The following is a 23,385-nucleotide window of genomic DNA, read 5'->3' on the forward strand; positions in this document are numbered from 1 at the left end:
GTTAACTCATTGCGTAAAATAAACATAGGAATATAATACAAACAAACAAACAAATCAATATTGCATTGTGTCCCTTTGTTCCGTATCTTTGTTAATATTGATTTTATGCGAGATATTCTGACAGTGAGTAGTATGGGCGACCTCTACATATTGAGTTGATGCTGAGTTTCCCATTACACCCGGAACACCTATTATAAATGTATGAAGTATTAATGAGTAACATACAATTATTACAGTTAAGTTTAAATTTAATTGTAATTTCTTCTAGAATTTGCTGGCTCTGTGCTTTATTAGACAGTGCTGTTTTACGGAGGATGTCGGTTTTTTTAAAAGTTTACTAATTCGTACTTTGTTTAAGAAAAAAATAAAGACAATGGGACCATTGACACCTTGAAGAAAATATGGTCACAGAAAGAAAAAAAAAACAATCATCATTTATCATTTTTTTAATAATATTCCATGAATTCACACCAAACTTCACAATTAACTTCAAAATATCATACATATGTAAACATGTACACAGATTCGCACATATGTAATATATACATACATTCACACACGCTCACATACATTTCTTTCGTTATATATATATATTATATATATAATGTATACGCGCATATATATATATTATAATAATATATTACTCAAAGCATACATCTATAATCTCACTTATTTGTTGAACGGCAGTCGCTTATACATGTAAATATATCTGAGGTCTTTTCTTTGTTTCCGAAAATTCTTATTCTACAATAGAGAGACAGAGGAAAAAGGTGAAAAGAAATTGTATAACTTAGCACATGTACAATTCGAAATTACAATGAAATATATTAAAAATAAAATACACTTTTAAATACATAAGTACAGACTCCCTGCAAAATGAAAAAGGACTTTCTTTCCTTTTATATGTAACAGCTAGAATCACATCTTAATAACCATCTATATGATGATTAATTAACTTTGTATTACTATTTCTATTATTACTAAATGATGTTGGGAATGGAAATTACTTTACACTACTTAGGATTCCCAACTAATTTTTTTTTCTTGTCTAGCGATTTGTAAAAATGTAATATTGAAACGGGAAAAAAATTCGAATCATGTCGATTTTAAAAATATATAACAGATATATACAGACTTTATATATATATTATAAAAATTTAATACAAGAGCAAAAGAATCAAAATAGCCCTACTTATGTCTTTTAATTCAGTAGTGTATATTACAGGATTTTTTTTTCCCTAAGTGACCCCATTTTCATGCAGCAAAGAAGAAATGCTGAGCAGCTACGAGGCACTTTTAATAGGTTCCTTTGTATTGTCTAGTTAATATATAAATTATTTCTTTCGATTTTCACGCGTAGGATTCTTTGGTTGTTCCTTTGTCCACTTCTTTCAAGCCAACAGCCGTTTGGTCTCTTTCTAGAGGTGACAGGGGCCCAGCATCGCTTAATGCTTCTGGAGACCTAAAAACAAACAAATACATAAGTTAATTTGTCTATTTACTTTATTGAAAAAAGACAATTATACATACACATGGTGGCGTGGAGCCGACTGGCACATTTGAAAGTTGAATATTGCGCAGGCGAAAATGCTTGGAGTGGGTTGTGGGTAGGGGACTGGAATAGGATACGATGCCATTTCATAACAACCATAACAGTCATTATGGTCCTTTCAAGCAATATCAGGAAACAAATGTTGTTCAAACAATCGTTGCAGTTTAACTACTGATTTCATTTCGTAATATGCACGAACACAGAGAACACGTTGTTCAACGGTCCAACGTTATCTATGGTAACTGTTATGGTGTTCTTATCAAATGACATCCTATCATCTTCCAATCCCCCACCCGCAACCTACTCCAAACTATCGCGCCTGCGCAATATTAAACTTTCGAATGTCTCGGAACCTGCCACACTGTATACAGGATGTTTCAGAACAATATCGACAATGTTTGGAAAGTAATTCCTGACACCAAGATAAGAGAAAAAGTACAGACCAACCTGGGTGCAGAAATTCATCATTTTGGAGTTATAGGCTGCCGAAAACATCAAAAAATGAACTTTAAAGGTCTACAGCTCCAATAAAATGGGACCTAACGTAGTGGGGTTAAGACTTTACTTAGGAACTAGTATGTGCGATACACAAATATCCATGTTTCAGAATCCCGCGGTACTTCCGCAACAATTTTTATAGAGGTAGTTGGTGAGTACTTCCCATGATATGTCCGCAGCCACAACTTCCTCTATAAAATCTGTTGTGTGATTACCGCAGGATTCTGAAACATGGATATTTGGATAGCGCGCATATTAGTTCCTAAGTGAAGTCTTGACCCGATTACGGCGTAGATCCCATAGTATTGGAGCTATGGACCTTTGAAGTTCATTTTTTCATGTTTTCGGCAACCTATAACTCCGAAATGACGGGTTTCTGCACCCAAGTTGGTCTATACTTTTTGTCTTATTTTGGTGTCTGGAATCACCTCCCAAACGTTGTCGGTGTTGTTTTGAAACACTCTGTATATCCTACATATTCCCGAGACTTGTTCCCTTGAGAAGCGTTCTTCGTGATCCGGAGTTTGACTCCCGGTGGGGTACTTCCTTTGATACAACCTTGAGCAGTGCTTTGGAACCCTCTAAACAGCGGTTTTTTTTTTTCTCTCTCTCTCTCTCTGATATAACCTTGCTGATGAAAAGGGATGTTACACTCTAATGAACCAACAAGCGTTCTTTCTCGACACAATAGATTAACTACAACATTCTCAAATTTTTTTCAAGTGGACCACTTCTATTAAAACCATAGAATGTTTTACGGACCACCCTAATTTTGTCCCCTTTGAGAGCAAATTTGCATTTTTGTCTGTTTGTTTTGTTTTCATCGTACCTTAATACTAGTGCACTTATGTTTATAAAATACAGTGATGCCTTGGAGTACGAACTTAATCCATTCCAGAACCCTGTTTGGGTTCTAAGACAAGTTTTCGCTTTTAAAATAATAGAAACTTAATTAATTCGTAGCTGAGTCCCACGAACTCGAATGATTTTAACAGTAAATACACTGGATTTAAAGATAAAATATATTACCAAATAATATCAAAGAAAAAAAAAAAACTTTCGAGGACTCATGGTGAACAAAAATAGGCACACGTGCATTAAATTAGCAGCGAAAAGCACACGAAATGCTTTCACTCCAGCCTCTGTCAACGAATTGAACGAAAAGGAAACGGGAAATGTACGCAAAAGGACACGAAATACGTGCTGAACATTTGCATTCCAAAGAAGCTTTCGTATTCCAAGTTGTTTGAGTTCTGCGGCGTTCGGATTTCAAGGTACCACTGTACTATTAACTAAAATTCCCATAATTTGATATTGGTATTAATGGAGGAAAATACATTCAAGAATATTTTATAAAATGTATATACGATATCAGAATTAGAATAATCTTTACTTATTAAATTGTATCACCTATTATTTGTGTAATTTTGTAATCTTCACTCGTTTGAGATTCTCCACTATAGTGTGTGATACGAACATCACTTGAATTTTGTTTTCTCCTCTCTCTCTCTCTTTCTCTCTTTTGACTAATGTTTAATCTTAAAAGGATTACGAGGGCAGATCTCGGACCGGACAAGTAGTCCTCAGACTTAGCTTGAGAAACGCTGAATTAAAGTATATCCAATTATTTATTTCACAAGTTCCTCACAAAAACGGACAATAAAGAAAAATTATTCTGAGAGATAGAAGAGTGTCTATTTCTTCTATACGGAGACTTTCGGTGGTGTGGCGAAAGAAACATTCATCACAAGTATGAACATTCATCCACGCTGTGCATTACGAACATAAGCAGTAAGTTCTTTTCTTATAAAATGTATAATCCAGCTGATTGCAGAAGTTCAAATATTGTCATATTTTAAAAATTCTGACCACTCCTCTATCTATGAATGTCTATGTTACCTATAGGTGGAACTACAGGAAAATCATGTTTGATTGTGAGACCTCCATTAAAATAATACCTTTGCTTTTAACACATTTGTTACCAAAGCAATGACATTTTCGCATACAGTATTCTGATCGACCTATAACCCCTGTGAACACTGACCTCGAAGTTCAATATTTCATATGATACAGCATGCAATACTGCACATGACATATCGGATTTTCGTAGTCAGTGTGTGAAGTATCTAAGAACCTCACAGGCAGCAGATGAGCCAGAGAATCTTGGACCTTCCTTAGCATCCTTGGACAATTGATCCATTAAGTATATGAAGGGTGTAACTTCCTGAAAAGTGTAGTGATGCGCGACGAGTTCTGGTATTCCTTTTGGATTTCCAAAACACAACTGTCTAATACGGCACGAAACTTTCCGTCTTCCGAGAAATTCAAATCATCCATACTGCTCAAGAAGTATAGACAATACTGTGACAGCCATTTTTCTGGTGGAATTTCGTCTACGTAGGACCACTGCAACTGCACCCAGTTACGCTAACACAACGAAGTCGTGTCGTACCGTTTGTGATAAACATCCCGACAGATATGCTTTAAATGCCAGATTGCTTCACGGCAACGTTCGCTCCACGTTACTCAACAAGTTAATGTTAAAATTGTTCAAACTGCCTGGGAAGTGATCCAGCACCCATCATACAGTTTGGACTGGCTCCTTCAAACCTACCTCTCTAGTTCCTGAGATGAGTATGGGTCGTCAACGACTCGATTCGTCTGAATAAAATACATCTGTAATCTGCAGGTTGTTGTCAGAAAATCACTTTTAGTAAAAAAAAAATTACTTAAACTGATGCCAGGTTGGAAGAAAAATTCCTCAAGTATCATGATTCTTATTTTCAAAAATAGCTGAGATATGGAGTTTCATTGCATATATGTTTTCATTTGATTATCTTCAGGCACAAAAACTAATGTTTTCACAATCTTCTTTCGTATGAAAATGTTTTTCATGTATATTACTATTATTTCAATGAAACAGGTAACGAAATTAATGAATATGGTGACGATTGTTAAAAGCGAAGTGAAAAGGAGTGTGCTCTACACTTATTGGAATAACTATTTTTTCTTTCTATGAATCTATCATTCGACTACTGGGTCCATATTCTCGTCAGTCATGCTAATATCGAAAAGAGTATCACAAATCTACAACTTGGGAGAGACTAACATACAATATATAAAAACTTACTTGCATCAAGTAAGAATATAATATCTTAAAATGTACGGATGCAGGAAGTTCGTAGCTTCATTATTTTTTCAAAAAAAACAAAATTATATTCAAAATTGCTACATGCATCCAAACATCTGCAAGTATTCTTACACACTTTTAACCATACTTGTATCCTTCGAAATAGCTTTACCACTTCCTACTTGAAGCGTTAATATTTTATAGATAACAAACACTCAAATAACCATTAAAGAAAAAGTTCTTCCCGCTAACCTGCCACTGATATCCAAATCCAATGACTCAGCTCTGCTTCCTGCCCGAGGAGCAATGGCGGCCATGTGACGAGCTCGTAACTTGTGATTCGCCAGGAAAGTATCAATAGATTCGTCTGAACTATCGCTCTCCCCATCACTGCAAGAACGAAAACTGATTAAAAGGTAATAGGCATGCACGTTTGGAAGGTAATGTGTAATGTCTTTTAACACGTATAAAGACATGCACAATTAACACCCAGCCTTACCATAGCTGTAGCCAAGTGTAACCTAACCACACACTAACAACATTTTTGTATGTATTTCGATGTAAGGTGAAAGCGAAGAAAATTATTGCAGTTTTAATTTCACGAAGCACTAATTGTCACTGAGACATCTATCCAAACGTTTATGACCCGTTTCCTTCATATTTCCAGAAAAGCATCCCAGTCTCATGCCTCTCAGTCGCATCAGTTATTCACGTCCAGAGGGGCTCGATATGATACTAACCTCTGAGCCCAAATGTTCCATGAAGTGTTTATATACCAAATTTTTAGTTGGTAACTCATTTCATTTTTACCCACACACATGAAAGCGGCGATGGCTGAGTTAGTGGTCTTGATACGACGCCTAGAATAAGTAAATATATTATACACAGAGTTCAATCTTAGTAGCAGGTTAAACCATCCCAAGAAGCTACATAAGCAGCTGGTCGTACGAGTGCTGGGTATTTGGCGAGATATGGTATACCACGCTCGCTGTAAATCAGCATAGCTGGGAAACAACTAGAGGCCAAGCAATATCCACACATTTCTCTATCTACTCCATAACGCTTAATTCCGGAGACCTAACAGGCAATGCGGAAGACATATCGGGTAAAGCACATGAGATTGTCCCAACCTGATGGTAGGAGGACGCACATTATCCTCCCGGAAGATAACCTCGGAGGTCAGGAGTGAAGTCACATTGGTCATACTGTACTCAATGAAGACTATTGGTTTAGCTTATTGTTACCTACAACAGAATGTCACGTGTGGGTCCAACCTGACGACTGCTTCGTCACTGCAGTCTTCAGTGGGAATACAATGAACGCATCTCGTTAGTTCAATTTCCACGTATAGCCACGGTGCTCAAAAAGGACGCTCAATTTCAATGAACAACGAACAATCTTCTGAAGCTACTGAAAACGTTCTCAGCTAGGAGCAGCTGTAAAAGAGAATCGTGCAAAAACAACCTATCCTTGAGTTTGTGCACTCACATAAGGGAAGAGGGAGAACTTTGACAGACTGCATTGGCATTCGTAGTCTTGTCGTTAGGGCGTCCCGAATCCTTTAGGCACTTTCCGGTGTATCAAGGGAACTGCAGCATGTCTAATGTGGGATCCTTTTGCCTCTCATCGTGTATACCACTGGCTGCCCACTGACATGTCATGACCCACGCGAGCGACCATTCTGCGGAACAACCACCCGGTCTCTGACAGTTCCATTATATGGGCGCGCTCGAAGTCACTTAATTGCACAACGCCTTCGCTGGAATCCTTGCATTCCATCCACTCGTCGTGTTATGGCATCCTCTCACACGACATGAGAGATTTCACTTCGGTAACTATGCGGTAGGCGACAGGCCACGGAGATTTCTATTTTTACTCACAGGGTTGTTGATATACTCTGTCAACAGGGAACCATGAAGGCAAAAACGAAACTCTCCGTGACCCGTCGCCTACCACATGGCTACCGAAGTACGGAAATCTTCGCAGTTTCTCGTCAATGTGCTAATAACACCCTTTACACATTCTATTGTGCGAATTTTATTTTAGACACACGATATGTATACGGTGTTCTTAAATGCATTTCTACACCAGTGTATATGTTCCTGTATGAATCTTAGGAACTAGGTCTAAGGTCTAACGGTACGTTAGTGAGTTAATCCCCATAACTCCAGTTAAACTTCGCTATTTCAAATAATAATAATAATAATAATAATAATAATAATAATAATAATACTTATACTTTCCGAAACAGTGATAAACGGTCTCTAAAAGAAGTATTAGTGTATAAGTCCTTTCATCTTTGTATCAGTATATAATGGATCATTTGTTTTTGAACCATACCCTCAAGTCAAACACGATACTGAAAGTTTACGAATGGAACAGACGTAACTTCCTTCAGAATATAATATATCTGCGTTTTTGCAGCTTATTGTCCATCTGAAATTAACACAAACGACCAACGTAACTGAAGAAACGATCTGAAAAACGGACAATGCGAACCACAGTCTTAAGTACTGTATTTACATCCATGTGCCTTTCTAATCATATGTATAATGTATACATCCTTCAAAACAACCTATATCAGTGCAATGTGTTTGTGCTATCAACAAATAGTACGGTAAGACTAAGTGGAAAGAAACTGTTATGAATAACATGCAAGTTCGAAAGTAGGACTAAAATGATAGTTAAACAACGTATTTTTAAAATGAGATTTTGTAATGAAAATACCTTCAAACCAATACAGGCCACGGTTACAAGGAATCCATTAAAATTCATCTTCTCATGTATTTAGGCATATATCTCTAAGCATTATGACCTATATACATTACGTAAGTACATATTATTTACAACAAAAGTGTTACTATACATTGAAAGCTGAAATCCATTCTAAACTGTTACACACATTAAACAAGAAATGCAAATTCCTGAACAAAGCAACGTTTATTTTAAATAATATATATATATTTTTTTTAAATAGATAAATTATATTTTCTAAAATAAATTATATTATTATTATTTTAAATAAACGTTGCTTTGTTCAGTGATTTGTATTTCTAGTTTAAGCTATTCAGGATAGCAAAGCTAATATGAACCAGTTAGTATATTTTTTAAAAGCAAGAAACGAGTCAAAGGTTTGATATCTCACCTATCACTCGGTTCTTCCGAGTCGGTCTCTATTTCTCCTTGAATAGCAGACTGAAGATCTTCTATCCGTTTGAGCGCAAGCCTTAGATCTCCTTTGGCTGCAGTCGTTTCCGCTTCAGCAACCTCAATTTGCTTCTCCAGGTCTCGCTTCTTCTGAGCAGCTTCTGCTTCTCGTGCCTGTAGTGTTGCGTGGTCCTCCCACAGCTCTCGCATCTGCCGTTGGAGTTTTCGGATAGTATCCTGAGCTGCCTGCTCTTTGCCACGTAACTGCGTTGCTTCTTGCTGAAGCTTCTCGATAGTTTCTTTCAATCTATTTATCTGGACCTATGTGATAAAATATTTAGTAAGTTTGATTCAGATTAGCATTAGTGCTTAAAAATCACTATATTATTTGTACAGTTAATCAATAGAGTACCATGTGATCTATAAGTCTTCCCTCTCCCTAGAAATAAATATATATAAGATTTGAGGTATAGGGCAGTTTGTGTTTGTATCTATTATCTTGATTTGCAACAATTCTTATCCACGTATGTTTTTTGTTATTTAAATTTTGAAATCTAGACTACACGCAAGTTCCCTCGGTTCTGGAAAGAGATTATAGTTGCTGAGAGTCTTATCAAGGAACTAAAGTAAATGCGGGACTAATTCCCAGCGCAGACCATTTTAAATTTTATGTTATTTGGTGAGCAGTATATGGTGCTTTCGATGTTCAATAAGCACTTCTCGCAATGGACCGGTGAAAAGGTTCTCAGTTAATTGTGGTTTTCTTTGATACAAAATCCACCGAGATCATTCTAACAGTCCCACAATACTGTAATGATCACTCTTTACATACAGAAGGAACGAAACGTGCTTTAAGAGAAATAATTCTTTGGTCTGCACCACTCATTAAACTTTAATTTTATTTTTTTAAGACTAAGTTTCAATTAGTTAGATCGAATATTACTCTCGCGTTCACTTGATCATAGATCTGGTAGAGAGGCTAGTTTTTTTGAGATTTCTTTTTGTTTGTTTTTCCAGTAATTTTCCATTGCTGTAGAATTTTCCAGAACCGTTGCTAAGTTAAATTTTTCTTCATTTTTCCTGTCCCCGGCAACATATAAAAAGGCGGATTTTTTTTTTTTTTTTTTTTTTTAATGGCTTTCGCTGTTTCAGCTAGGGAGGCCTGTACGGTAGAGGTCTATACTGGTGGTTGTGCAGTCCGAAGGGAATTAGCAAGTGAGCTTTTTTTTCCGGGAATCTGTCTTTTAGAGTCCAGTCCCGCTGGCCATAACTTAAGTGAATTCTCGAGATAGGAGTAGGATTTAAAGAAGAAAGTAGGATTTTTGAGCTCTACGTCTGAATAATGGTTTAAATGGACTCTAGTTTAATGGTTAGAGAGAGTAAAAAGTAATTTGCTCTTGGGGTGATCCTAGGGAGAGAGTGAACCCAGGACACTTAGATTTTTGAAATCTCCAGGTGCTGAAGGTTTTTCCCATGAAATTTGAATCCAGGTTGCCATTTGAGTTCGATCCTCGTACGGTCAGGCGGTAGTGAAGCCTGGCTGGTGTTTCTATTTTCACACTACGACTTTCGTGCACGAAAGTATTAGTGTGTACGGTTTACATTTGTAACCTAGAGCCTTAAATGATAGAGGTAATATAATAGCTGGGCCATGAGTGACGGCTGCTACTCCTAATTCTCTAAGTTTACCAGTCCTTTAAGATTTTAGTTAGTTCCCTATCTGGATTTCTCTGCGTGTTGAGAGTCCAAACCAGGTGTAGGGCAGATTGTTACTGTAATGAAGTTTAACAGTCTTTGAAAGCAAGGAATATGGACCCTAGAGTAGAGAGAGTACTAGTTTCCATATTACCGCAGATCCCAATGTGCTCCTTGAACTCTTACGATGAGTTCTTTGGGAAGCCGAGCAAGATATTAAAGTTGTCTTTCAAGGGCAAAGTAAGGCCCTTTGAATCTATATATTACTAGTCAATCACCTTACCTAAATTAGAGGATACCTTAACAGTGTTGGGTAAGTTACTTGTAAAAATGTAACGCGTTACAAGTTACTTTACTTTCTGTTAAAATGTAACGCGTTACTTTCCCCCAAAAAGTAACTGTTACTTTACTTCGAAAATAACGCGTTACTTTTAGGTCCGAAACTTTAAAAGTGTGAAAAAAATTATGACTTCAATTTTCCGTACTATTATTACTAGCGCTACTAGTATTATTATTATTATTATTATTATTATTATTATTATTATTATTATTATTATTATTATTGATTATTATTATTATTATTATTATTATTATTATTATTATTATTATTATTATTATTAAATGATTCCCATGAATAAAAATTCTATAATTTTAAGAAAACTGACAAGTTCTTTTAATATATTATCGAGATAATTGTATTTATTGAACTGACGTATAGATTTTAATAGGTATGTATGTTTTATATAGTATATCTGTATGTTTGACGGCATCCTTACTTTAAGGACAATTTTAAGAAAATTGACTAACTATTTTAATGAATAATGAATTAATTATGTTTATGCAGACAAGATAGAAATAATAAAATTATATGTATATTATAAGATAGACAATGACCTCCTGTCGTCGAAACAAATGTATTGTTAATATTAAAAGGAATATAAGATGTGTGTTATAACCCTTAGTTCTATGACTAAGTGCTGTATTTTTGCTATCTGGCTGTTCATGGCACTAAAATAAATATATTATTATTATTATTATATTGCACGTTCTGAATCGCTTTATGTAAATGCAAGGACAAATTTTTACTTGATATATGAACATTTTCATATAATGTAACATTGATAAAATGCCATACTGCGTTACTCGTAGGGATGGGGACGAGCGAGTTCGAACGAGTTTTCTTTGACACTCGATTCGACTAGAAACAGACTTTGAGCTCGACTCGAAAAATTTCCTTCAACTCGACTCGAATTGGAGTCGACTCTAGCCAAATCCGCTGTGTACTTTCGGGTACATTCTTCAAGTATATTACATAGATAGTATAATTATTATCAATGACACTACTACTACTATAACTTATTATTATTATTATTATTATTATTATTATTATTATTATTATTATTATTATTATTATTATTATTATTATTATTATTATTATTATTATTATAACAACACTGTATATAAAAAAAGATAGGCGGTTTGTATATGAATACTAAAAAAAAAAACTAGTTGATTGCCAACCTCGGTAGTCGTGAAGTCTAGGAGTCAAGAACATTGTTCAAGAGCTTCTGAATTTGGGTTGAGAGTCTAGATTGAGTATTCGGGCTCGAGCCAAACACTGTTAAAAGTTAGAGGACACTGGCCAAATATCTTCAAAACTGCTTGGCCCGGGTTTAGAATTGTCAACGACTCGAGCAGCTCGGCTCACAGCTCATTCACTATCGACCCGAACTGTGAAGTGAGCCGAGCCAACAGCTCACCCAACCGACTCGGCTAGCGCCCTCAGCTCAGTTGAACCGAACCGAGCAAATGGCTCATCCCTACCAAGCCAGCTCGAGCCGGTGGTTCACCCCAAGTGAGCCGGCTCGAGCCATCTTCTCAGTTGAGCCGAGCCGAGCTGAGCTTGTTATAAAAAATCTCTTGTGGTCTTGCTATCAAGAGGAGACGAGATGCGAGCCGTTCCCACTCTCGTGAGCAACACTAAAAGTATTCCATATTACTGTTTAGCTTACATTTCTCATGGCTTTCGTTTTCCAGTGTAATCAGGCCATGATTTCAAGACGACTTAAAACGAACAAGCCATTTTTCAAACTCGACTGAACTCGACGCGAAAAACTGAATCGGCTCGGAACTCGACTCGAGGGTATTACCCTTGACTTGACTCGAAACTCGACTTGAATTCGAGTCGAGTCGAGTTTTAGCTTGACTCGTGCTCATCCCTATACGTTAGAAAAAATGGTTGCTTATTATTATTCTGTTAAAATAATTATATAATAATAACAATGTTGTTGTGTAAAATTAAAAATAAAGAATATAGAGAAACATTACACTACTCTACGAGGTATAATCAACGGGACTCTAGGATAAGCAAACTGATCTGAAAGAACTCCAATATTACATACCATCAGCAAACTATTTTCTAGTAATAAAGTAGGCTTGCTCATCAGAACACAGTTTATTCATATTAACACCTTACTGTAAATTGTTAATTATGGCACCCTAGTTGTTGATAAATATTTTCCGTCGGGGCACTTCAAACACTTTACTTTTAAACTCTGTCCACCATCATCTTCAGCTCTTAAGAAAAAAGTATTCTTTCAAATGTTCAAACAGTAAAATATTGTCCTTCTCCATCTTTATAAAAACAACACCAATCAAAGTAAAATAGACTACCGGTATCATTGCACTCCTAGTTCACTCACCGAATGTATTGATTTGGAGCTGTCAAAATCTACGACAAAATCTTCCAGGTGCTTGCAATCAGTACACGTGATTTCCCTAAGGCTGTCCTCATCTTCAGAAAACAGCAAGTGGTACTACCAACTTATCTGTTTCTCTGTGTGTCTGTGACTGTCGGTCACTGACATGCGTAGTTCATGCTCGATTGTTTTATTCTGAGAAATTCACTTACAGGAAAGAAACATTTCTTTCCGAAAAAATATATACATATATTGTAGTTACTCATCCGAAATGTAACGCGAAAAAAGTAACGCAAACTAGGTACGTTACTTAAAAATTTGTAACGCGTTACCGTTACAGTTACTTTGGAAAAAATGTAACGCGTTACTAGGAAACGTTACTTAAAAAGTAACGCGTTACAAGTAACGCGTTACTTGCGTTACGTTACTTCCCAACACTGTACCTTAATAATAAACTAGTTATCTACCATAAATTCCTCGAGTTTTTGTTTTAACTCAATCGTATTTAGAACCTGTTACCTAGACGATTTATTTCTTGAGGAGTTTATTTCTTTTGTTGTACGGTAAAAATGGCAGACTCATTAGTTTGAGTGGTGATAAAGAATCTCTATTAAATTTATAATTTCATATATATATAAAGATATACCAAAACTGGGAAAAAATATTTTAATTTTTTTTTTTTTTTTCACCTTACAAATGGTCTTTATATGTAAGATATTTTAAATGTGTTTTTATAGAACGATCTATTTGTTTCAAAAAATAAAGTTACAAATTTCTAATATTTGGAATAAGAGCATACAAAGCACACTGAAAACCATTAAAACTTCTTTATGAGCTTATGAGCACTAAAGTACCACTTCCTTCACTTCTAGAAATATATGTTTTAAACAGAAAGTCGAGAGGTTTTACGAGCAACACCAAAACTTCACTTACTCATTTCAGCACACCAAGCATACGTATCTGATTGCTAAACAAATAACAAAATATGTCGAGTTTTAGTTTTTGAGAAACGAAGCCAGAATATTTGATCATTATTAGTTGCTTATATATATTACAGGTAATTCACGTGCGAAGTTTGTTCTTATTCAACTATTTTAAACCTTCAACGTTACAAGACTACCTACTTGATTCTCTATTGATATGAACATACTGAAAAGCTCACAAAAGGCTATGTTTCGGCATTCTAGACATGACTACAATTCTTACTATTTTCATGTTAAATATATTTGAAATAATTATTTCATAATGTAATTGCTCTACATTATGAACTACAGAAAACTTTGCACAAACAAGCAGGCGTACATTTTTTAAAGTAATTATTTATTTAATGAATTTCCCGATACAATTTACAGGACACGGGATCATTAAAATTCAAAGGAAATTAAATCCGTCACGGCTTATATTTACGGATACTATTTCAAGTGAAACTGGCTAAAACCCTTAAAAAACATCACTTACGACGGCTGGCCACAGAATTCAAACTGATTGGATCCAACTTTCATACTTGTCCTTTTCATGGTCTTGATATTGATGGTACATTACAGCACAACACAATTTCTATACTGTGTTCAACAGCGAAAAATTAAGATTATGGATTGTCTTGGTGAATATAGTTCGTTCGAACAACAGATTCTTCATCTAAAGAAGCTCATACTATGGCAAGAGGAGGAGGAGGATGATGTCAAGAAAATGAGATTGTAAAGTTTGTCTAAACAGTTTTCTAGAACGGGGTTTCATGTAGTAATAATGAGTCAATGGAATTTGCTACTATTATATCCGTACCACATAACTTTGGATTAAACGTATCAGTACTATAGCAACAACTGAATAAGCTTGAGGTAGAATGAGATATTCTTGGAACATTACTCAGCATTTAAAGCTTTTCTTCCTTTTTTTAAAAAAAAATATATAAATAAATAGTACTGGCAGGACAGTTCGTGTCATATTTGTACGGTGAGTCTTATCTTATTTCTATTATTTATATATTTAACTGAAAAGCTTCTAAATTACTGTAACAGATTTTTGGGTATTGGTGTTTTCGCTGAGTCCACGTCAAAGCTCACTTCAAGTAATGTACTTCTTATAGCTACATGCAACAATTAACATTATGTATGCTGTAACACAATTCTGAATGTTTTAACATAAAAGAAAAAATCAGTTATTGTTCAATACATTAAAACAGTAAAACATTCGAAACCTTGAAAGATGCACTATGAAAGTCTCAATTTTACCTTAACGTGTGTACATTAACATTCTTAATGAGCCTACATACCTCCATTCTAGATTTCGTTGTCTGCTCTAACTCAAGCTTTGATTCCAATTCTCGGATCTTGAGTTCTAACCTCTTTTGAGCTAAAGATGACGATGGGTCTACTTCCATTGTTTCTAGCCTTGTGTGTAATTCCGCCAATTGTTCACGGAGAGATCCACGCTCCTGCTCCAACTCAGCGATTTGAGCCGCTTGCTCTTGCATTGTGATCTGATCGACAGACAGTTGTTGCACTGCTGCTTTGTACTTTTTCATCACCTATAAATAATTTATAAAAAAAAGGTAAGTATCCCACAAAAATAAACATATAAAACATAGAAACTCGCAATCACTGTTAAGTATCTTCACTGATAAATAGATCGGTTCTTACCTGCAACAAATATAGGGATTAGATTGTTGATGGGAATACAGGTAATTAGGTTTTTTTTTTCAGCTTAACATATTAGGGAGATGGTAATGAGATGAACGATAATGGTGGAAGGACGAAAGTGGGAAAATCGAGAGAAAACCCACACACACGGTGGTTGTCCAATACAAAGCTCTCATCCATCTCGGGTATCTGGGTTCGAACCAGGGACCTCACAAGGAAGAGGTGAGCGCTGCCACTGAGACACTGCGGGCCCAGTTAAGAATCCACGTCTCGTCTAGACTCCGCTTAAAGGGAACATCAAGCTTTTAAAACCAAATTATTGGCTCAATAACTCGAAACTTGAGGTATTTTTTTTATAGTAATTCGTGATGAGTCGTTAATATTATTTGAAAGAGTGCGTATCCGACATGAGAAAGTTAACATAATACAAATATAAACAAACAAAATGAGGTTTAAGATGTACTTATGCATGACGTATTGATTTAATTATTTTTTTTTTAACCTCTGTTGTTTTGGCAGCTAAATGTAGTAAGAGAATAAGACATAATTAGAAAACAACCACGTTGTACACTACTATCGTATTTTTTGGAAGCTGAATTAAATGTTTAAAAGGTTTTAACAACGTGCCAGACTTCTAACATATCTCAGCTTCTCTTTGAGATTTAAGAATTAACTCTTGTTTAACGCTGGCATCAGTAAAGAACAAAGGCAGTGGCGGCCGGTGCTTTGTGGTTTCGGGTGTTGCAGTACGAACGATCGGAGACAGAAGATATAAAGTGGACTCATTGACTAATCAGCATAAATTTAGATGCAAATACTATGTGACATGTTAAATTAAATAAAAATCTGTTTTTAAAAAATAAAAAATGCAGAACATTTAATCCGATTAATCACCTTATTTAATTAGTAAGTTCATTCTTCTCTCTTTGCTTGGAACAAATCTGCCTAATACATGCTGGTTGAACTCTAGTATTCTTATTGTCAGGTCTTTTTCGATGGAAAGCATAACCAATGGTGATAACCTTTCTTGGGACATTCATTTCTTGAAAGTGTCAATTCTTTTTGATGTGAAAAAGAACTTTTCTTCTTTTACTGACGCCATAGGTACAGTTAATATTAATTGCAGAAGCTTTGTAGATTCACTAAATATTTTTTCTAGATTTTTGTGAACAATTCATTCTAGCAAACTCAGTCCCTGACAGTGATCCGAATTCCTCTTCAGTGTAGACTGAAGAGTTCGTAGCAGATATTAATGTTATAAAAAAACTGTACATTGAACACGCTTTATTCACAATTTATCTAGGAAAATTTCAAATAAATTGTGGAAATGTACCTAGTGCATACAACATTACTGCCATAAGGTGTCCTGTAAACTTCAACCGTTTTTTTTTTTTTTTTTTTTCGAACACTCTCCTAAAATGCACTTTGCTTGTTTTGTCTAAGCCAAATTGTTAGTTTTTCCTCAGTTGAAAGCTGGGCATTTTTTTTTTTTTTTTTTTTTTTTGTAAGTTATTTACAGAAGTCATGATATGCAATTCATTCAGAATTTGTAGGTTATGTACAGAATTAAAGCACACACAATAAAATTAAATCTAATAACTAATAACCAAAACAGCTGATACATAAGAGATACTAGTATATGAATTGCGAATGTCACATATTCATACATAGGGCTGTAAACTGGCCGGGTTTTCATTGGCCTGGCCGGAAAAATTGATGTTATTTTGATTAAAGCCGGTAACGGGTACAAACTTCTCACCAGCCCCTTTAGAACCTTTTTTTTTTTTTTTTTTTTTTTTTTTTTCAAATTTGTATCTAGTTCGAAGTATAGATATTGAAAAGTAGCTGTCATTCTGTAAACTCAAAACTGTTACCTTTCACCATGTATCAACGATTAATATACTTTGTTCACCTGTTTAGAAAATTTTAGAGAGATGACAGGGACTGTATCAGGGAAAATTTAAAATTTACTTTCAAGGAATTTTATACATTTATTAAGAGTGGAAAAGGACTTCTTAAAGCAATTTCCTATAGTTGAAGTAGAGACTATATGTTTAAAGAGTGAATTTCATTTTCCAAATCCAAAATTGTCACGTAAAGATTAATCTGTTCATCTGTTTCGATAATTTTAAAGGAATGGTAGTTACTGGTAAATACAATAAATTGATCAATTTCAGTTTCTCATATATAGCACAATGTATCTATTAAGCTTATTAGTGGATGTTCTAAGGACATACAGAATATATGTGTTAATGCACTTTCGTTCACGATAGTACATTTCCTTTCCATGGATAGGTCCGAACAGAGATACTTCACGCTGAGATCTATATCACAGAGAATTTAGACGAAGTGTCGTTTTTTTTAATTTTTATTTTACAGAGTTGGCAACCCTATTCATATATCAACACGCATACTTGTGCGTAAAAGAAAATAAGAACTACATTCCAAATCATCCGTCTTGGTTGTTACGCAATGCACGATGAACACAATATACTGCCACATGAGGCGAAACAATATTTATCAACGCTCTGGAAAGCAACCTTGAAACCCGCCAGATATAGGAACAACTTGTTAGCTGGGAGGGGTCAAAAGTATTTGAGGAAGGTCCAATACGTCTACGTAATAACGAACCTGTCTTTTACTGTACCCGAAAAGATAAGTAATTCTTAATTACTGTCACCTACATTTTTAGAAAAAATGATAGAACGATTATTTCTATAATGAAAGAGTACATGATGAGGCGTAAAATAAAATATTTAGCTTACATCAATTATTTCTCTGTTAAACAAGTATAGTTCGTTAAGAAAGTCTACAAATGCTAATCGAGTTTCGAAATTTTGGGGAGGTCCGGACCCGGTGGACCCCCCTCGTGGCTACGCCTCTGAGCATTGCTAACTAGTCCCAAATTGAATGTGGCGTTCCCCACCATACAGTTCTATCAAGAGTATAAAATATACTTATTTTATAAAAGAAATATGTATATACTAAAATACTATCCACAGAGGGGTGGGGGGATTCTGCATATTGACTTATTAATATTTGGTTCACAAATTACTGTAGAAGAAACCTTCATTTCTATATAAGCTAAGAATTAACTTGTAAATGCGGATCTACTTTCATTTGATTTCTGCTCTACTATATATTTTCTTTTTTATTTTGTAATTCTGCTACCACTTTTTTTAATTGTCATTATATTGATTTGCTTCAGTATAAGTACCGTAATATAAAAATATGAATGCATAAAAACAAATTCCATTTGTTAACTGCTAGTGAAATAAAATTTAGAAATCTTATTTAGCGCGAAAAACCTTCTCGTTCACTGGAAACCGTGCTGTGTTGCACAAGCACTGCAACGACCAGACTCTAACTTCTGAGATAGGGGAAAGGAGACTTAACATTTGCTCCAATTCCCGCGCTGAAGGAATCTGGTCGTTGCATGCTCGCTGCAACACAATATAAATTAGAGAGACTGTGTCGGATTATTTTTCGCTTTTTAAAACGGATTAACGAAACGAACAGTTAGAGAAGTAAAAAAATATGTTATTTAAAGTATATATGGAGTATTAGAAAGTATTTTTTCTGTTCTTTATTACTATTGCTAATAATATTTTTTTCTTGAAATACTTTGGTCGTTGCGCAACGCTGCAACACTAACATTAGCCGCCACTGAACAAAGGGATTTCTTCACCCACTCAAAACGAAATATGTTCCATAACAACTTCCATAAAAATCGCCTGATTCTGATTAATCTTTATGTTTTCTTTGTTTAAGAATTACCCAAGTCACACAGTTTAAAAATTAATCTACGGGGTACAGTGGAACCCAATTTAGAAGTTCACGACATGAATTACAAACGACGATATAAATAAAAATAACTTTTACCTCTTGTGTTTCACTTTACCTCCTTGATTAATTTTAAAATTCAAACAATAACGATTGTTACTAAAACATTCAAAACATTAAAATTATTCAAGTTCGAGCAATTTTTTACGAAAGTAAAAGAAAAAAATGTTTATCCAATTTGAATATAAATATTGATTCTTTATTACTAATCCAAATTATTTTCAATATCTACTTCCAGACCAGTGATTCCCAATATTTTTTTGTTTTTTTGACTGACAGCACACTTTACAGTGCCCACATCATCACGACACACCTACTTTATGTTTTATTAATAATAATATAAATTCTAGTAGTGTAAGAATACAAGTTTTCATGAAATAGTGACTATGTAGTGTAGAGCATTGTTTCTGCTTCTGGAGGAGTTGACTGCTACAGTAGGTCTCAAAACTGATTTTAACTAATTATTAAATGCTTCATGATTTTAAAATTCTGAAGTTTCGCGACACACTGGTTGGGAACCACTGTTTAGTTTAATCTGGACTTAGCATTAGTACATCTTGACTAGAAAGAACGACATCTCTCATCTTAAGAAAATATTAATAAATTTCAAATTTTGTTGAACGCACCAGTTTGTCAATTACCTCGTTTTGACAGAAAATGTTGGTTTCGAAAATTTTTACATTGATTAATATGGGTGAACTTAATGTCAGTGGTTCGATACAATAAACGTTACAATATACCTACATCAATTGAAATACAATAAATATGCATAGACATGTTCGTATCTTTCTCAACATATCTCTCAACATAAAATTCGGAAATCTATCGTATTTTAAAGTGTTGCAATTTTCTCTCAAATATGAGCACTTATCAGTATTTACAATACATAATAAGACTGTAAACTGTGATCGATATTTTTCTCTTTGAACGATCGATATGTATAATTTATACTTTCGAGACAGTTGAATACATGGACGTAATATGAAAATATTCTTACTTCAGCTAATTCCTCTTCATTTTCCTCTAGCTGCCCTCGAAGTTCTGTTCGTTCTCGTGTTGCGGCCGAGGCCTTTTCTTCTGCCTCTGATCGCTGTCGCTGAGCCTCTTCCAATTGAGCCTGCATCTCATGGAGTTCCATCTCAGTACTCTGTCTCGCTTTAACAGCTGCGTTTCGGGCGAATTCTGCGTCTTCCAGCTACAATGACATCAATATAAATGTTTGTTACAGCACTAAACATAATACAGGAACAGGCAGACGGCGATATAAAAAAGAAAATAGTTTATGGTGCTACAGTCGACAGCATTACAACGTTAAGGAAGCTTTCTCAACAAAGTGTGGTGCTCGAACCACAAATGGTCCTCGGGATCTGCTTTTGTGGTCCTATTACACTGAACACTAGTGCAAAGAAAGAAGAAATAAAATTCAAGTGAATTTTATATCGCTGAGAATCTCAAATTTAGTTTGGAAATTACATAAGGAAATGTCTTTCACTTTCCCTCCTCGACTGACATTTTATGAAACGTATTATCCTTGAAAATCTTTAATCATTAAAAGAAATAAATGTGTGTTTTCATCTATTAATACCAAAGTAAAATTAGGGGAATTTTAATTAATTTTACTTTTAAAATATGAGTATGCTGGTATTACCGTTCGTTCAAAAGGAAGAAACAGTTGATAGATTTGTTTTCGAAGGGGACAAGGGTTTCGTGGTCCGTAGATCAACGTTTGAGAAACGCTGCGTTAAGACTACGTTGCTGGCATTGAGCTAATCATTTTTACAAAGTACGTAACAGATATTTGGCCATTATTTCACAAGTGCTATGCACACTACAGAAGTGACAACATTTAATGTTTACAAACAACGCATAGCGCAAGAAATTAGATACTAAACAAATTTCACAACGGGTAAAGTTGAGTTCAAAAACACGACTCCGCCAATTTCTACACATGTCAAACTTTCCCTATTTCGTATATCATGTACTCCCTTTTATCACATCCTCTTCCCAGCGAACCAAATATGTAATTTTCGGTTTGCAATAAGCTTTTTGGTTATTGCTGCTTATCACTTATATAAGTATGGAAATGAAAATACGTCTATCGAAATTAGAAATTCAAAATAATCTTTGGAAACATTTTTCTCTACTAGATCCTCATTACATTTATCTTGTTCACTTCCCTTCGCGACCTCAATGTATTTCTATTGCGACTCTCCTAGGGATTCTGACCGTAGGCTGATAAACCCCGAGATTATTAATACACCCATCAAGGTGAATTAATACAAGTAATGTATGTTCAAACTCTGTCTTTACAACTTCCTCACATGAGTTAACTTTTAAGTTACCTGGACAACGCTTTTAATCAATGGTTTACTACAAATTCGTAAACTGCGAAATTATTTTCCTGGAGCTACAGCTTATTCTCCCAGTTTCTGTGTTCATTGAGGCTCATAACTATCTTTTGTCCTTTTCAAACCTTCAACTAGTGTACTTTGTTACATCGGCTTAAGTTCACAAACATTATTTATGTAATACTTTTTCTACTGTTATTTCAAGATGATAATAATTTGAAAAGAAATTTTGTTTGAACTGAGTTTCCATCTCATTCTTCGGTAAAATCACATCCCACCACAAACTCTACGATAACCTCCACGAACACAACGGAAGTACTTGTCCGACAGTACTGAATGTAAGAACTGATAAACTTTTGGAATGATCGATGTGAACAAGACTTTCATAATAGACTCTCAGACTGGTCCACGTCAGTTTCATACATGATTTAATTTTCCGATTATCTGTATTGATAATAGTTTATTAGATTTTAAATTTCACATCGAATGAAACTATCTATTGTCTATCACTTACAGAAATTACGAGAAAAATTTCTAATTTTCATCCTAAAAAGGCAAATAAGACACTGTTGCTTCTAAGCTGTTACTAAACTCAATCTTCTACGAACTATCAAAATACAAAGTAGCTGGTTGATCCTACTGAGAACTAAATACATAAACAAATCACTTTTAAAAAAAGTCGTTTTGAACTATTTCGTTTTATACGTTTACCTCAACGTTAGTGATAACCATACTTTATAAATAATTACTTTTTTGGGGTGAGGGGAAGGATATATGACACTTTTCAAATTATTCTTATCCAGATATGAGTCTGTAACAACGTATAAATTATTTCTTTCCCACCTAGCACCAAAATAATGCATTTACATTTCCTGCTAACAGACAGCTCTTTTAATAAAGTACTACAGACGAATAGAAAATATAATCTATGGAAAGTTTTCCACTTTATTTTCTTTTGTACTCACAATACATTTTCCAATATAAATTACAGTAAGACCTATTCAAGACCTGCATACCTGATTTCGCAGTTGCCTTAGCAATGCTTTTCCTGGCGTCTCGTTCCGCGATCGTTCCAGCATGGTCTGGGCATCTCGTAGCAAAGCTTTCGTTCGTCTCAAGTCTCGTCGTAATCTTTGAAGTTGCTCCTCATCCGCTGCCTGGGAAGCTCTCTCCTCTACCTCACTCAGCCTTCGCTCCAGTTCATGCTTCTCTCTTAACAGTTGCATTCGCTCCTCGTGCTCATTTTCCAGCTGAGCTTCCAGAGCTAAAATTATTCAACACATTTCTCAAGTTACAATAAAATATTCAATACTGTTTCCAGTCACCAAAATTATGCGAAAACTTTTACACAAAAGCCGTAATGTACTTAATCAGCATTTCAATTCCTTGCTAGCTTATTCTAAAGCTAATAACAATTATATTTAAATAGTTAAATTTTGTTAACAGGTGTTTCTGGATTGTTCATAGCATACCAGTTAATATTTACATTCATATACAGTCAGGCCTTAATATCTAGATTTATATAATTTGACGACTACAAGACAATCATGTAAAACAAAATGTATGGTTTCCTACAACATACACATATTTTTTGCACTCATGTGAATCACTTCATATTCCATTATCCTTTGGTTATTTCATATAGTTCATTTCATACATTTGTTATTGGTTAATTTATATCAAGTTTAATTCCACCATTGTCATTTCGCTATTGTACTGGAAAGTTCAAAACCAGTTCATTGTATTCTACTTAACTACACAATAAATTCATAATATTTAAGTCTCGTCATAGAATATTTTCCTTTGTCATTGTAGGAATTGAGCAGGAAGTGTT

General features: G+C 34.8%; 1 protein-coding gene across 7 annotated transcripts in view; it reads right to left on the reverse strand.

The window, feature by feature from the left end:
- Positions 1-434: 434 nt before the first annotated feature.
- Mhcl (Myosin heavy chain-like) overlaps positions 435-23,385 on the reverse strand; it is a 545,621-nt gene continuing 522,670 nt past the window's right edge. For 6 of the 7 annotated variants that reach the window (XM_081768805.1, XM_081768807.1, XM_081768808.1 and 3 more), the window contains 6 exons: positions 22,568-22,815; positions 20,201-20,398; positions 14,994-15,248; positions 8,326-8,648; positions 5,433-5,585; positions 435-1,462 (listed from right to left, as the gene is read on the reverse strand). In XM_081768805.1, the coding sequence (XP_081624931.1) occupies positions 1,351-1,462; positions 5,433-5,585; positions 8,326-8,648; positions 14,994-15,248; positions 20,201-20,398; positions 22,568-22,815 (1,289 nt within the window). In that variant the 3' untranslated portion in view covers positions 435-1,350. The remainder of the gene's footprint in view (positions 1,463-5,432; positions 5,586-8,325; positions 8,649-14,993; positions 15,249-20,200; positions 20,399-22,567; positions 22,816-23,385) is intronic. The other variant, XM_081768806.1, reaches the window with a different exon arrangement.

The sequence above is a fragment of the Thermobia domestica genome, chromosome 8 (genome assembly GCF_964235325.1).
Source record: "Thermobia domestica chromosome 8, izTheDome1.hap1.1, whole genome shotgun sequence".
Classification (NCBI taxonomy): domain Eukaryota; kingdom Metazoa; phylum Arthropoda; class Insecta; order Zygentoma; family Lepismatidae; genus Thermobia; species Thermobia domestica.